Source organism: Sphaerodactylus townsendi, linkage group LG14 (assembly GCF_021028975.2).
Source record: "Sphaerodactylus townsendi isolate TG3544 linkage group LG14, MPM_Stown_v2.3, whole genome shotgun sequence".
In the NCBI taxonomy this organism is placed as follows: Eukaryota; Metazoa; Chordata; class Lepidosauria; order Squamata; family Sphaerodactylidae; genus Sphaerodactylus; species Sphaerodactylus townsendi.
The window spans coordinates 29,853,830-29,871,181 of record NC_059438.1 but is presented as its reverse complement, the minus strand read 5'-3'; the positions used below and the strand labels follow the sequence as shown (position 1 = coordinate 29,871,181).

General features: G+C 45.6%; 1 protein-coding gene across 2 annotated transcripts in view; it reads left to right on the top strand.

The window, feature by feature from the left end:
• The window catches only part of DUSP16 (dual specificity phosphatase 16), a 56,245-nt gene that overhangs the window by 27,190 nt on the left and 11,703 nt on the right, over positions 1–17,352 (top strand). For both annotated transcript variants that reach the window (XM_048515782.1, XM_048515781.1), the window contains exons 2-3: positions 3,559–4,207; positions 6,230–6,368. In XM_048515782.1, the coding sequence (XP_048371739.1) occupies positions 3,860–4,207; positions 6,230–6,368 (487 nt within the window). In that variant the 5' untranslated portion in view covers positions 3,559–3,859. The remainder of the gene's footprint in view (positions 1–3,558; positions 4,208–6,229; positions 6,369–17,352) is intronic.

The window sequence follows — 17,352 nt, the reverse complement described above, 5'->3', positions numbered from 1 at the left end:
CGAACCATGTCCTAGTCCTACACCTTGACTTCAACACCATGCTGGTTCTCTGTTGCATACTGTGAAAACTCTCACCAGTTTCTTCACAGGATGCTTATGTTGTATTGCTATCTGCATACATATCTCTTATTGGTTTGTAAAATGAGTTAGGTAAAGAGTTCCTGTAGGAGTGATTGAGTAAGGGTCTATCAATTCTCCCCTCCCCTCCCCTCCCCTATTCTCCCCTCCCCTCCTCTGAACACTCTAAGTTTAGGAGCTGTTCTCAGCCATGCATGCGTTCTTCCCTTCCCATACTATTAGCTGTGTGAAGAAGATAACCGAACAATCCCACATTCAAACATAGTATATATGTTAAACTTGGCTTTATGTTGTAGGGTCAGTGGAAATCTCACATACAGGGATGGGCAGAATCTCCTGTTTTTTTCTCTCTCTGTGTATGTTTTGGGGATCGGGCGGTATAGAAATTGAATAAATAATAATAATAATAATGTTACTTCTGTGAACTTGTAGGAGAGCAATGGAAGACGCCAGACCTGGAAGCCCAAACAAATATTGGTTGAATTAGCCAGAAAGGAAAGGATTGAGGATAATTTTTCACACTATTACAACTTCATCTTTTTGGGGTGTGTGTGTGTGAAAGAATGGTCTGTTTCTGACTCAGCTTATTTTAATTATTTACTGAGTCAGAAACTTTAAAGTTCCTTACATCTCTTTTTTCTGGTTCCCTTTTTTACGGCCGGTCCTTTATCCATACCCCAGCAGACTGTCTGACTCCCTTCTTAATGGGACCGATTTGATCTCCTGCTTGTTGAAGCCAGCAAAGCAATTTCATGGGGAGGGGGGGATAATCAGGCCCCGAAGAGTCTTTGAACTTTGAAGTTCATTCTGTTCTGGGGAGTTAAAATGTGAGAATTTGTGGCACCGTTTCTAGAAGACGCCTGTTACTAAGTTGCAGTGATTCCTGATTCTTCCCTAAGTGGCAAGATGCACCTAATTATGACCCATCATGTTTCTATGCAGAGGGAGAACTCGGGTATTGCAAAGAACACACATAGCCAATTTCTTCACACTGCGCACACACCAGCATATAGACATAGACATAGACAAGCCTTTATTGGCATTCCAAAATACAATAAAACAATTGTCCATAAAAGACAGATAGATACAGCAGCCATTCAGAGTCTTATCAATAGTTTAGTCCAAATGGACTCATCAAAAGTGCCATTCCTGTACACCTCTCCACAGACCTGACTGAAAACCCACCAACAGAGCCCAGGCATCACAACAGCATACAGTATCAACACTCCACTATAAAACACAGAGTTTGTTAGAGTGGCACCTAACACAGAACAAAAGGGATAGGGGGCGAGGAAATGGAGCAGAGCAATTGATTTGACTCCCATAGGTTGTCCACACCAGCATATGACAACTTCTCATGCAATCCACATCAGGAGGTATTTTCAACAGTTTAGAAGCAGAGGCATTCCTGAACATTAATACTGACTTTTAATATATTTTTTAAGTTCAAGGGCCCTCTTGTGCCTAGTCTAGATACAGTCCTTGCTGTAAGTTGGCAAGTTCATTTCCAAGGTCCCTTCCACTCATGCAGAATAAGGCACTTTCAATCCACTTTGCAACTGGATTTTACTGTGCGGAATAGCAAAATCCACTTGCAAACAGTTGTGAAAGTGGATTGGAAGTGCATTATTCTGCATGTGCGGAAGGGGCCTATGCTTCATGTCCTGTTTAGTAGTCAGTGTGGGTGGCAAAACTCTCTTTTTGGTCCCTGGGCCACAGAGAATACCCACCTACCAAAGAGCAGTTGGCTGTTCTTGCTGTAGCTTGTATTCCAGTGACCGATCTTGGGCTCAGAGTCAGTCTGGTTGGTGACTCTCTGACCCATCCATTTTTAGCTGCAGCAACCTTTAATGATGCTTTTTCTGCCCTGCTCTTTGGAGACTGGCACAGCTTAAAGGATTAAATGCCACTTGGTACATCCATTAACAACCTCCGCCATGTCATTATTGAGGACTGATCTGCACCATCGTGTGTAGTAGAATGAGAATTCTGGCAATAAAATGGACTGTATCATTCCAGTCTGCAATGCAGGGGCAGCAGCCTAGACTAATATAAGATCTGTCTTAGTCGATATGCTAGTTTTTGTGAATTTGTAATATAGAGCAACGTTTACAATGTGGGTTCCCCTCCCCAGCAGTCTGAAGAAATACAGTCAACACCAGTCTTTTCAGTTTTGAAAGGCTCTCCTGTTCAGGGAAACACATTTTAGTTCTGCATTATTGCTGTACAGACAACAACATTATTGCTGTACAGACAACAACTAACATTGCTGTGTTAGCAACTGATCTCATCTTTCAGGTTCATATTTGGGTATTTCTGCTTTGTTCCAGAAGAATCTTAAAATAGCCCTGAGGAAATTTCCACCCCAGTTGTGGACTAATAGTCAAACTATATAGTGGCTGGCCCAGGTATAAGGAGCTGAGATTCCAACAGGAATTTTGTTAGTCTTCGATTTTTTAAATGTTTTGCAGGGAGGGAGTGAGGGAGGGGATGGGAGTGAGTGAGTGAGGGGTGGCATGCAAGGAGGAGGGGAGGAGAGGGCCGGCATGTGGAAATGGCCCACCTACCCTAGCAGAGGGAGAGGGCGGGGAGGGAGGGGTGGCATGCAAGGGAGGGAGGAGGGCCCTCTGGCATCTGGACATGGCCCATCCACCCTAGCGGGGGAAGGGTGGCATGCAAGGGAAGGGGAGTGAGGGAGGGGAGGGAATGAGGGGTGCAAGGGAGGGTAGAGCGGTTAAGAAATCGAATTAATAATAATAATAATAATAATAATAATAGGGCAGCACTTGAAATATCTTCGAATTGACAAAATTAACATCTGTCAAATTCAGAAGGCAGTCCTGCTGGGAATCGCACGAATACTACGCCAATACATTACAACTTCCTAGGCCTCTGGGTGAGGCTTGAATTGTAATGAAGGCCAACAACCAGCTAACGATCTGGCAGCTGTGAAATCTACCATAATAATAATAACAGTCCATCTAAAAAAAACAATAGGAAGAGACAGAATGCAGCGGAAAGCTGCAGGTATACTGCATGTGTCTGCCAAGTAAACTTTTTCCTGCCTGCATTCTGCTCACTTGCTGGCTTCAGTTTGTGTGCGTGTGTGTGTGGATCACCAGATGCATGTTTGCCATGACTGGAAGAAAACTTGCTGAAGAAAAGAAGTGGACGGGAAAAGCCGTGCCAGGCAAAAGATGAAGCACATCTTCCCCTCCAAACGGTGCCCTTTCCCAGCTGCCATTTTAATTTGAGTCTCTTCCAAACACCTCCATAGGATGGAGGAACAGACAGACTGAGAGAGTGAACTATCATTTAAACATTCATTGCGGAGGAGAAAAACACAGTTCAGAGCACACACAGCTTTCTTTTGACAAAGGGGAAGTAAGGAGGAAATGGGATTGCGCATTGCAAATGCTCATCTTCTGTCTTTTCTTTTTGTCTGTCTGTCTCCTGCCCCCTCTTTCCACATCTCTGTAGGCTCCAAGTCCGCTCCGGAGCAAATGACGAGAGAACAAAAGCGAAGAGTGATGTAATGGCAGGACCAGCCGCAAAGCATCTTTTGTTTGACTTGTGAAATAGTTACTCTATTGCTGAAGATGAATCAGCTGTGAGGGGCTGCTTTTTGTGGCACCAGCCCTGTCTGACCGGCACACCAACTGAGAGCCGGAGGAGGCATTCATCTCTGTAGGGCCCTCTCCTCGACGACAACAAAAATGGGCCTAATTTTCCTCCTGCCAGTCACCACCAGCGTGACCTCATACCCTCCGCGCACAATGGAATGGCTAAGCCTTTGAGTGGAGAGCCATTACCTCACCTCCTTGATTGCCTCTGCTGCAAATTGGAGAGGAAGGCGGTGGCACGGGAAGGGACTCCTTCCTCGCTCGCCTCTGTCGCGATGGCTGAGGAGATGAGCGGCGCTCGGCTCATCGCTCCCGAGAGGCTCGTGGCTCTGCTGGAGAGCGGCACGGACAGGTTGCTGCTGATTGACAGCCGCCCCTTCGTGGAGTACAATACCTCGCACATCTTGTACGCCATCAACATCAACTGCTCCAAACTCATGAAGCGGCGGCTTCAGCAGGATAAAGTGCTGATCACCGAGCTCATCCAGCACTCGGCCAAGCACAAGGTAAAGGGGCGGCGGGGCGGGCTGAGGCGATTGACCTCTCTGAAAAGGGCAGGATGGGAAAGGGTGGTGGAATCTCTAGCAATCTCTAGCTCTTAACCTCCTACACCACTGCTGGTCCCTAAGGGCAAGGAGATTGTAAGCCCCTTTGAGTCTCCTGCAGGAGAGAAAGGGGGGATATAAATCCAAACTCTTCTTCTTCTTCTAAATCCAAACAGCCAGAGCGTCGCCCAGCGGTTCTCAACCTGGGGGTCACGACCGCTTTGGGGGTCGAACGAGCCTTTCGCAGGGGTCGCCTAAGACTCTCTGCATCGGTGTTCTCCAGCTGTAAAATGGATACATGTTAGGGTTGGGGGTCACCACAACATGAGGAACTGTATTAAAGGGTCGCGGCATTAGGAAGGTTGAGAACCACTGGCGTAGCCTCTCTGGAGTTGTAAAGATGAGGATAAAAAGTACCAAAATGAATGAATGCTCTAGTTCCAGGAGCTGCCCTCCGCTGCCTCCTGGTGGGTATGTCCATCGCTAGCCTATCACTTACCTCTGTCTGCTCTTATTAATGGAACTCCTGAGGTAGTATAACAGCTAGATTTGAGTCCAAGAGCATCTTAGGGACCAACAAGTTTTGGGTCTCTGAGACTCAAAGCTGCCTTTGGCAGATAGTTTGGATTATATAAGAAGAAGAATTTGGATTTATACCCCACTTTTCTCTCCTGTAAGGAGACTCAAGGGGGCTTACAAACTCCTTTCCCTTCCTTCCTCACAACAAACACCCTGTGAGGTAGGTGGGGCTGAGATAATTCTGAGAGAACTGTGACTAGCCCAAGGTCACACAGCAAACTTCGTATGTAGGAGCGGGGAAAGAAATCCAGTTCACCAAATTAGAGTCTGCTGCTCTTAACCATTACACCACACTCATGTGCAGGAGTGGGGAATCACACTTGGTTCTCCATATTGGGGACTGCCACTCTTAACCACTACACTACACTTCCTAGTCACTAGGAAGGGCCAACCTTTTAAAGAGTGTAGTCTTGTTCATTTATAATTTGCGTATAAAAAGCTTGATACCTTCAGTGGCACATTCCACAGAGTTTCCAACTCTGTACGTTGTTACATTGACATATCTCATTCTAAAAAATTAATCTGAATAATTATATACTTCAGTTTTGGGATGATGTTGCTCTATCAAACTACAGATGTTTTATATTTACACATGCACACAGACCAGATACAGACCACACTCGTTGGAGTGTCACAGAACAGCTGTACTAGAAAACTTCATGGAGATGTCTTGTTGTATGTCTGCTGTGGAGAGGAATGTGTACTACTTTGTGAAGTGGCAGCGATTAAGGCTGTAGGCTGTATGTTTAATTGTTCAAAAATTAATCATAGATTTTTAAGAAGACTGACAATGCGGATCTGCCAGTTTCTGCTATTTCAGGAAACATTACATAAACTGGGGTGTTGTGTGGTTTCCGGGCAGTATGGCCGTGTTCTGGTAGCATTTTCTCCTGACGTTTCACCTGCATCTGTGGCTGGTATCTTCAGAGGGTCCTCTGAAGATGCCAGCCACAGATGCAGGCGAAATGTCAGGAGAAAATGCTACTAGAACACGGCCATACACCCTGGAAACCACACAACACACCAGTGATTCTGGCTGTGAAAGCCTTCGACAATACATTACATAAAGTCCCAAACAGTGTCACAGTGCTGGTTGATAAGTCTAGGAGAAACAATAAAGACAACTTTCGAATTCTTTTTGGTTCATTATTACACCTTTAGATCCAACTTAATCCAAGGCAAAATAAGATGACAGAAACTATAGTCCATGTAAAGGTGCACGTCTAATGATAATGGCAGAAAGATAGTAGAGTCTTAGTAAAAAGTTGGAAGAGAATCAAAAGGAAGGGGACTACAGTACATAAGGGAAGTTTGGGGATATGAAAGCCTTCTGCCTTGAGAAATTTGTCAGGGTTTTCCCCCTTGATTCACACTGACAATTTCCTTCCTGACTATTTATCCCAGGTTGAAATTGACAGCAAGCAAGAAGTGGTGGTGTATGATCAGAGCTCGAAGAATGTGGCTTCTCTTTCTAGTGACTCTTTTCTGACTGTACTTCTTGGAAAGCTGGAGAAGAACTTCAGCTCCGTTCATCTGCTTATAGGTAGGAGACTGCGCAAAGAGTTGCGTAATACCCAAACCTTTCAAGCAGGATTCTGATGCCAACATAGCTGAGGCCAGGATGCTCGATAATGATGTCTCTCTCTTCCTGTTTCGACATAGAACACAGGAAATACAAATGTAATTTGGGTGGAGTCTTGTTGCTGGCTTCCATGTGCTGCTAAAGTTCAGATCAGTTCATTCCATTTCAATCTAATGACCATTTAAGGATCAAACGTCATAGGTCTTGGAACACACGCAAAACACCCTCTTACATAGACTTAGTCCTTTTTAATTGTATTCTAACTGCAGTTGATAAGAATTTTGGCCCTGAATTTTGGCCCTGATCATGTACACTCAGAGGTATAGCTGGGCCAAACTGCACCCAGTGCTAAGTCTATATTTTTTACACGCACCCACCCACCCACAGCAACCCCCCTTCCCACACTTACCTTAGTTCCTTTCCTTTTCCTAGAACTTTTTCAGGATGAACAAAATGCCTATTTACAGTTCAGGCTTAAAAATGGTCTGATGGGAACTATACTTCCCAGGACACCTTGTGAGCCCCAAGGGGGAGGGGCCTGGGGAGGGGGTTGGGGTCGGGTGTGCCCAGTGCATGGTGCAACCCCTGTCCCCTGGTAGCCCCGCCTCTGTGTACACTTGTCCTCCCTCCCCCATGAAATTACAAACTCAGTGAGTTTACTTGAAACTTCAGAGGTCCAGGGCACCATCCAATTAACAGCCCCATTCAAAATGTGGGTAGGGCTTATGGGAGTGGTGCAGCCTTGTGCCGGCACGTTTGCCCTCCCTGGGGCACTGATCCCAGAGGAGGGGGCAGATGCGCCGGCAGCTGCCCATCATGTAGCTTCACCTGCGAAGAATCTGGAAGTCTGGCCTGTGGCAGGGCTGCCCTGGTGTTCCTGGGAGCAGAGCTGATGTCACCTGGCTCCCACCTGAGGCTGCAGGCCAGCAGCACAGCGCCCCGGTCCTCAGACTTACACCACTCTTTGGGTGGCGTTAGTTCTGCATGCTCTATGGGACTTTTTAGCTGCTGGAGGGTTTCTGGGCTTTTTCCTGATCCTTGCTATGCCGGAAAGCCACATTGTCACAGCGTCCCGCCGTGTCCAGGTTTGGATGGGGCTGCCCACCATGGTGCAGAATAAAGACGGTGAGGGATCTCCTGTGAAACAGACTCTACAGCATTACTCTCTAGAAGACATAGGCTGTTTCCGCATGGCCCATAAACGACGGCCTGGGGGCGGTAAAAACGCCGCCCCCAGGCCGCCGTCCGCACAGGCGCCGCTGCTGCAATGCAGCAGCGGCGACCTGACTCCGCTTCCCTTCCCCCAGGGCGGCGTCAGGCCGCCCTAAACAACAACCCTTTAAAGGGTGGTTGTTGGGGAGGAAGCGTCTTCCCGACGGCACGGTGTGAACCGCGCCGCCGGGAAGACGCTGTCTCCCTCCTCCGTCGGACTCACGATGTCCTCGTCATCGCCTGCTGGCCGTCGCAGCCCTGCCCACACTGCATGCCTCAGAGCCTCCAGGGGTGAGGAGGGCAGAATGGGCGAGGCCGATGGCCAACAGGCGGCAGCGAGAACATTAATGAGTCAGACGAGAAGAAGGCGGAAAGAGGCGGCTCCGTCGCGGAGCCGCCTCTCCTGTCAGCGACCTCTGCTTGGCCTGCTGCGCCGCGGCTTGCCGTGCTGCGGGCTTCCGACCCTTACGCCGCCAGAACTCTTGCCGGCATTAGAGTAGCCGCGAAGTAACCGTCGCGGAAGCGTATACTCTCTCAGATCAAGAAATCTGCTTAAATTTACTCTCCAACCAAACCATTAGTAAGGCTTGATCATCTTCCTAGAGTCAAAACCTGTTGACATACAGGGTCAATAAAAAGCATGATCTTCGGCTGAGCAGCATATTCAGATTGAAGGAGAATCCTAGGAGTCACGGAGAGCATGAACTTTTCGCTTCTGACTCTGAACTTTAAGAGTCAATACCACTCATTCGTGGTGTGCACCGCCTCTGCATAAAATAACCCAAACTAAGATTTAAAAAAATATTTTCACAGGTGTCAAACTCACGGCCCTCCAGATGTTATGGACTACAGCTCCCATCATCCCCTGCCAGCATGATGCTGGCAGGGGATGATGGGAACTGTAGTCCATAACATCTGGAGGGCCGCGAGTTTGACACCTAAGTTCTGAATGCTTCCAGAGTCAGTGCCTGGCAAGATCAGTTAGCCGTGAAGGTCAAGGATTGACTATAACCCACCAAGCCCAGTTGGGCTCTAAATACCCCCTTCCTGTGCTTGGGAGGCCTGTGACCGGACTGATGCAAATAATTAGCTCATACTGAGGGAGGGGCCCACAGCCAAGTCCCACAATTTTTCCAAAAGTTTTATGCAGTATCAAAAAAAGTAATGAGAAGATTCAAAAGCAGCTACCTCAGTGTGTATTTTTTTTGTGGGGTGGGGATGTCCTTCAGTTGCTTTGTATTATTTTTTTTTATCCTGTCCTTTCTCTGAGATGCTCCCTGGCTCTCTCCTTAATCTGTTTTGGCTCTGCTGAAATTGACAAGACTTGAAATAAGCTTGTAGCTGAGACTGTGTATCCTGTGTCCTTCAAGCGAGCGAGAGAGATCACGTGTGTAGACAAAACCAGCTCTGCATCGAGAAAATCTAAATTCTGCATCCTGTATAAGTTGAATATAATGTATCTTTTTTTTTTCACCATGTGCAAAATTTGGGCATAACTTGTTTTGATTCAGTTTGATTCGGTTTTTTGATTCAGGGAAGAGCACGGAGCTAAGCAGTAGTGGAAGGTCTGTTGCAACTGCAGATAATTTTATTCAGCCAGCTATGTGTGTAGTTATTTTTTGTTTTGTTTTAACTGGAAACCAACTTTCTCAGAGCTCAGTGTATATGCAGGCATATCTATATGTACATACATGGACATTTGAATGAATTAAGTAAGCTGCTTTGGGATCCCCATTGGAGAGAAAAACAGGGTATAAACAAAGTAAATATTTAGGCTGAGATTCGCCCATTGTCACCTGCTTTCATGGCAGAGCGGGGATTTGAATCTCGCGGATCTAATCAGACACTATCACCACTAAACCACACTAGTGTTTATAGCACCATTTATATAGCTTGTGATTCTAGATTAATTGGCGTCTTGTATAGTGTTGGCTGGTGCTACTGGAATACTTGAGTGAGTTTCGACTGGCAGTGCAACGGTCTGATAAATGTGGTGTGTACTCTTTTCTCCCTACTTTGGTAACTAGATAATATAGTCTGCTGTTCATGGCTGTAGAAATGGAAAGTTGTTAAAATCAGAGAAATAGCAGCCAGCTTACTACCTGTTGCATTAGCATTTGTACACTTCTTTGAAATTCTGGGTGAACTATTAAGAAAAAAAAGTTTATATAACACGTAGCACTATTCAAGCCACACTCTGGTGAGTTTCCTTATCTTTTGTTTCAGTAGCCTCTAGATTTTTTTTTCTTACATAAGAAAATAACTTGCAGGGTCAACAGTTCTGTGTTATCTTTTTAGCCTAAGATTGGCAAGTAAAGAGAAACAGCTCTTACGCAAATGGTACAGTGGTCCGTATGCTAAATCACCGTAAGAAATGAAACACTGATAGCATTCTGTTTCCTCCAGGAATACCCAAAAATTCTGAGCTTATCCTGTTGTGTTTTCTGCCCTCCCCCTGAATATTTCCATTAAGGTGCAGCTTAACTGAAGCACACAAATGATTACAGAAGAGTGAATAAAGTTGTCATCTCAGCAAAGGGATTACAGACATTTGCAAAATGTTTGAGTCCATCGGTCAATGTAGTGCGTGAAAGACTGGGGGTGGGCAGGGTGCCCGAAGGTAACATAGCCTCTGCTTTGTTTACAACAGTGTGACAAAACTTTTAAGTCACAAAGAAGTGGCAGGAGTATGCTTTGGCATATAATTGTTTCAAAATGTCCTTTAGTTGTTTCCTTGGCCTCTTGCATGGGTTTCTTGCCTTGACTATAGTCCATTTTCTTCAGCGTATTCCCATCAGTCATAAAAGTTAACAGTGGCGTAGTGGTTAAGAGCAGGTGTACTCTAATCTGGAGGAACCGGGTTTGATTCCCCACTCTGCCGCTTGAGCTGTGGAGGCTTATCTGGGGATTTCAGATTAGCCTGAACACTCCAAGACACGCCGGCTAGGTGAACTTGGACTAGTCACAGCTCTATGGAGCTCTCTCAGCCACACCTACCTCACAGGGTGTTTGTTGTGAGGGGGAAAGGGAAAGGAGTTTGTAAGCCCCTTTGAGTCTCCTACAGGAGAGGAAGGGGGGTATAAATGCTCCTCCTCCTTCTCCTCGTCAGCGTTGTCGTTGTCGGCTGCTGCTGCTGCTGCTGCTTCTTCTTCTTCTTCTTCTTCTTCTCCTCCTCCTCCTCCTCCTCCTCCTCCTCCTCCTCCTCCTCCTCCTCCTCCTCCTTCTTCTTCTTCATGCAAAGACTTGCCGACCATTGCTATCTGTTCTTGGCTTTAGTCTTTCCCCCACTCCTGTTTCCTGACATGAAATGGTCCATGGGTCTTTTGGTGAAACCTCAGGTAGTGCACTCCCAGGACTTTTGCTGGTCAGGAAAATGGCAATGGGGTGGGGAGGCTTAAGCTCCTTCTCCATCTGTGCCACACTGGTGTTCTGACTAAATGTGGAGATTGAGGAGAGCCTTCAACTGATACGTGTCTATTAAACAAGAGGCAGAGTGCGGCCTCCAAGCCCGACTTACGTTCACCATCATTTGTCAGTTGATTCTTTTGCTCAGCAAAAAGTGAGGGAGAAATGAAATAGGACCAAATAGGGGGTGTGGGATGTCACGACTTCTAAAGAGACAGGTCAGGCAAAACTAACACAGTGGCTGAGCAGTGAATCCTCACAACCCCAGGGTAATGAGCCACCCCCAGTCTTTTTTCTAACTCTCCAGCCAGAGACCAAGGGACAGAGTTTCTAGCCCTTCTGGCTGTTAAGAGAGCCAGAGTGGTGTAGTGGTTAAAAGCAGGAGGATTCTAATCTGGAGAACTGGGTTTGATTCCCCACTCCTCCACCTGAATGGTGGAAGCTTATCTGGTGAACCAGATGTGTTTCAGCACTCTGCTGGGTGACCTTGGGCTAGTCACAGTTCTTTGGAACTCTCTCAGCTGTACCTGCCTCACAAAGCATCTGTTGTGGGGAGAGGAAGGGAAAGGAGCTTGCAAGTGTTGCTAAACACTGATCATGTACTCTGCAGCTGCATGTAGGGACAATCAAGTAATCAACCCTCCTCCATCGAGAGGTCCTTGAGCGAATGAGATGGAATGTGGAGGCAAAACTCTGCCTCCCACCCAGTCCTCCGGCCTTGAAACTTCCAGGTCCCAATGATCCTACTTGCACCTGTGTCTCTTTCTCTCTCTAAAACTGCAAATTCTTTAAATTCCCAGAGAGAGGCCTTCTCTGATTTTACTAGGTGAAAGCCTGAACCAGTTTCTGAAAAACCAAGGAACTGCTATGTAGAGCCAGTTTCTTTACATGGAATGTTGCTTTCCAGTGTTTTCCAGTGTGAAAACAGCTTCCCTTTTGCCTCCCGCGCTAGTTCTACTGATATGCGTGTGCGTTTTCACATGGAGGAGTACTAAAAAGTGGTCGTGGAACTACCCTTTCATTTTTCTGCCTGGCCAGTCTTTGATGATGCCTGGCTTTAAGAAAATTGCCTCTGAGATAAAGGGGTTGTGACGTAGCATATCTAACATTGTGCCATTGCTGAAAAATAGATTCTTGTGTTAGTAATCTGGCTTGGCTTGTGCGGTAGAGGAGTGGAAGTCCGGTGGAAGTCCTTTCAACATATTGTCACGTGCATTAAGTGACATTTATTTCACAGGTTGGCAAATATGTGTTTCCACCACACTCTAAAATCTTGTGTCTGTCTACATCCAACCCCCCCCCCCCCCGCCCCAGCACAAGAATAGAAACCAACAGATGGATCCTGTAAATAGCCAATTGCTTATTTGCAAGCAGCTTGGTAACAGGAATCACAGCTGGAAACTCTCTGCCATTATTGGAGCTCTCCTACGCCTGTTGTATTCTGTATTTAGTTACTCTTCCATTAATTTAAAACTCAAGATGCCTGTTTGTTGTTTTGGTTAAAGATACACTAGAAAAAAATTTGTCCTGCAGTAGTTCAGAATACTTTTGTTCTGTGGAGAGTTCCAGGTGGTTTCCCATCTACAAATTGACCGGATCCAGATGTAGGAACAGTTGGTCAGGAAAAGTGGGTGTTCCTGGTAAATGGGGACAGTAGTAATGCGTGCTTTTTTTGGCGACGCAGGTGACCAGCTACTAGCCTCAACTCCTGTTAAATTGTTGGGGAGAAACACAACTGAAGCAGGATGGGCATCAGTGACTGCATTTTCTTTGACTTGCAAGTTCTTGATGGCATGTGGCCTTTAGACTGGATTCCACACACAGAGAACCTTTCATCAGGTGGAAGAGTCGTAGTTTTCCTTTGCAGAGAGAGGACTTTGTGAGAGATCGCTTTTCCTCACTTAGTGGTCTAGAGGCAGGACCAGAAGTCCAACATCTTTTCTCAGCCAGCTGTGTAGTGGTGGATGGCGTTGGGAGGGATCCCTGCCAGCTCTTGCCTTACAGCAGAGGGAACGGGCGTTTGAAACTCTGTCCCCAGCAAGCAAAAGCCAGGTGTACAGACCACATTTGCTTTCTTCATCTCTTTCCCCTCCAGCCAACGTGCAGAGTGGGGAAAGTCAGAAAGTGTGCACAGTAATAATAAGCATAAGCATTTTATTGTCATTGTGCACGCACAACGAAATTTACAGCAGCATTCCTCGATGCACACAATTTCAGACTCATACATCATACTCATACAATTTCATACAATACATCATACAATACATCATACTCATACAATTTCAGACTCATGCATCATCCTCACTTTCCCCTTCCTCCACCCATCCCTACACAGCCCCAAACACATCAACACGAAGCCGCGGAGTTTAGCATAGCCACAACTCTAGAGTAGAAGCTGTCTCTAAGCCTCTTTGTCCTAGTTTTGATAGACCTGTATCGTCTACCAGATGGTAACAGTTCAAAAAGAGAGTGTGCTGGATGAGATGGGTCCCTCAGAATATTTTGGGCTTTTTTTAGGCTTCGGGAATTATAGAGTTCTTCCAAGGAGGAGAGAGGAGATAGTAATACCTGTGAGGCTGTTCCAATGAGCTATACATGAGTGTTACAGTATTGGATTTTTTGTTTCCAGTACCTTTCCTAATATTCTCCTGCCTGGAATTCTCCTTTTTCATGGCTGCCACACACTGTCTGTTCCATACGTGCGAAGCTCCAAAATAGGGCTAATAACACCCCTCCTATGGCCATTTCAGCGTGGAAAATGCCACAGTCGCAAGCCAGCTTGGAAAATGATTTCCTGAGCCCAATCATGCTTTTGTGGTGGTTTAAAAAACAGTTGTGGGGAAAATGAGTAGGGTTCACAAGGCCCCCAACCCCAAAGGTCAACATGTTAAAAATGTAATGTGTAGTTTGTCCCTGAATTGATATTTTCATCAAATTATCCAGCACAACTTCAAAATCTCTTTCCCTCTCTGCCAATTCCGACCCCAGTGGTATATATATTTTTGTTTTAATGTGCATAGTTCCAACGTGGATAGTTAAGCTCATACAAGACACTGATGGCTACAAACTTTTGTGGACTCTCTTTTTGCAAGTCTGGAATCCAGGCCAAGTCAAATTTTGTAGTGATGAATCAACTTCAGCAAAAAGAAAAGAAAAGAAAAGTAACTCCTACTTTATGGGTCTGGTAGTAATTCCAGAGGAGTAGCCCTGTTCATGCTTTGCAACAAAAATAAGCAAGAGTCTTGTGGCGCCTTAAAAACAGATTTTTATTATATTACAAGTTTTTATGAGCTCACTTCCCACTTCATCTTACAAAGTGGGCTGTAGTCCATGAAAGCGTATTCTGGTCTCTGAGGTGCCGCAATACTCCCGTTTCCTTATGACTCTGGATTATTTTAATCCATTGTTCAATGCTCTTGGGATGCAATGTGAAATGATAACCTTTTAAGAAGAGAAACAAGTTTACAACAGGTACAGAGTTTCTCTTATGACTGACGAAGAGTCCCTGGAGTCGTCTCTTGCCAGCAATAGTTTGTCCTGAGAGAGACACATTTTGGGTTCTCTCCTTTCCCTGGGGCTATCACCTTGCCCGGATATCTAAAGAAAATTGTCTTTGCTGTTGATATTGAAAAGGGTTTGCTCAAAAAAGTTTGGAGCACAAAGCTGTCTGCCGTGTTGTTTTTAGCAGGGCTCTGTTGTATGAACGGCTTATGTAATGGAAAAATGGCACGCACAGCTGAGTAACCCGAGCAGGAATGCATCGGTCGTAACCGTTGGTATAAAATCAGCAGTTCATTTTAACAAAGTGGAAACATTATGAATTCATAAGAGGGCTCGAGTCAGGAAGTTCACAGTGACCTTTTAGCCATATGAGGTGTACTTTTAATTGAGGCCAGGGAGGAAGGTGTTGTAGTTGTTCCTAAAATGTTTTAGACTTATAAACTGGTGTTGTAGTTGTTCCTAAAATGTTTTAGATTTATAAATCTGAGTTTTTTAAAAGAAGAAGAAAAAGAGTTTGGATTTATATCCCACCTTTCTCTCCTGGAAGGAGACTCAAAGTGGCTTACAAGCTCCTTTCCCTTCCTCTCCTCACAACAGACACCTTGTGAGGCAGGTGGAGCTGAGAGAGTTTTGAATGAACTATAACTAGCTCAAGGTCACCCATCAGGAATGTAGGAGTGCAGAAACACATCTGGTTCAGCAGATAAGCCTCTGCCACTCAGGTGGAGGAGTGGGGAATCAAACCCTGTTCTCCAGATTAGAATCCACCTGCTCTTAACAACTACACCATGCTGGCACCACTTTTTACTGGATAAAGTTTGCACATGTAATATTGGGTGCAGAATTTAGATTTCTAGGAACTCTGACTTTCTATTTTTAAAGGCTTTCCTTGTCCTCATGGATGTCACGACGTGCTTCAAGGGTGTGGACAACCCCTGAGAAAACCTTAACAGACAGAAGCAAGACTGCAGAGGTTTTGCCAGGGGTATGTGAGGAGGGGAGGGGACTTCATAGCATAGCCTGTGTAGCTCCTTGGGCTTCAACCAGGCTAGCAAAAACAGAATAAATACTTCCAAATGGTAGACATTGCACAATATATTTCTTTTTTCAAAAAAAAAGAGAAGCTATTCAATTGTTTTCAACCTGCTTAATTTATGTAGGATATATAGTCATACCTCGGTTTTCGTCGCCTTTGGAAATCGTTGCTTTAAATTTTTTTCCGATGGGATCCAGCCGTTTGTTGCCTTCAGTTTTCGTCGGTCGCCTCGGAATTCGTCGGCTTACGTAAATTACTATGCCATTTGCGTAAGTTGCGACTTTTGCATAAATTGCTACGCCGTTTGCATTGTGCCTGTGCAAACGGCGCAGCCTCGGGTTTTGTCAGTTTCGGTTTTTGCGGAGGTAATCCGGATGGATTACCAACGAAAACTGAGGTATGACTGTATATAATTTCATAGAATCATAGAGTTGGAAGAGACCACCAGGGCCATCAAGCCCAACCCCCTGCTGTTTCTAAAGCTGTTTCTAAAGGCATAGAGTTTTAGCACTGAGCATTGCTCCGCCAATAGTGGCTGTCGGCCGGTTTTTATGGGAGTACCCTTGAGTAAAACATTTTTAAAAAATTATTGCCTGCCAGCAAGCCTTCTCCAAAAGGACAACTCTCTTTATGATGGCACTGTTAAGATGTAATGAATTTGAACAGTTTACACCTGCAAGGCATGCTCCTCTCACTGAGCCGTAAAGGAGCATCGTGTTTTCTCCCGGAAGTCAAGCTGTAAAAAGAAAAGAAATCTGCGCACTGCCAGGCGGCGCTGTGCCAACCCAATTGTCCTGGAGACACGTCACATCTTTACTGCAGCCGCTGCCGCACTGTGGGTTTGGTTATCTTCCATTATTTCTTTAGCCATCGTCCCTGTGGTGTTAACTCTACCTAGTCTTCCAAATGTTATAGAGCTGAGAGGCAGTGTATAGGCGAGAGAGCACTTAGGAGCAGTTACCTTGATCATAGTGGAAGGCCTCATGATTCCAGAACCCTGCTAACTGGTTCACTCACTGCAGTTTTCTAAGCTTCCTTTTCCTCTGTGCTACATCTCTGTCAGGAAACATGAACATGGAGCTCAGATTCCTTGCCTGAGAAAAAGGGCAAGGGGGGGGGGCGTATTATGCTGGCTTCCTGTCTCCCCTGAACATCTTGGCTTGGGAGTTCTGGGACAGGGGATGGAACAGGATTCTGGATTGCCTGACTGGGATCCACCCCACTTCCAGTTGTATATGGCCCCTTCCGTACATGCAGAATAATGCACATTCAATCCACTTTTACAATTGTTTGGAAGTGGATTTTGCTATTCTGCACAGTAAAATCCAGCTTCAAAGTACATTGAAAGTGGATTGAAAGTGCATTACTCTGAAGGGGCCTATAACAAGTTCCCAGTCTTTGGCTCAAATGCTGTAATTAAATTGAAAGGCTAAGCAGGGAGTCAGATTATCCCCAAAGGCTTCCTTTGGCACAGCTATGGTGTCTGGTGCCCCTGACACATCAAAGATTCCTACCGCAACCGGAGCTGATCCAGTAACTTCTGAATTGGGTCCCAAAATTTTCAGTGGCGGGTGTGTTCTACCTGAAGACACTATGGCCCCTTCCACACATGCATAATAATGCACTTTCAGTCCACTTTCACAACTGTTTGCAAGTGGATTTAGCTATTCCACACAGCTGCAAAGTACATTAAAAGTGGATTGAAAGTGCATTATTCTGCATGTGCAGAAGGGGCCTATGTAGCTTCACCAGACTGACGTGCATTGTTAGTATGGGGTTGGGCATCATACC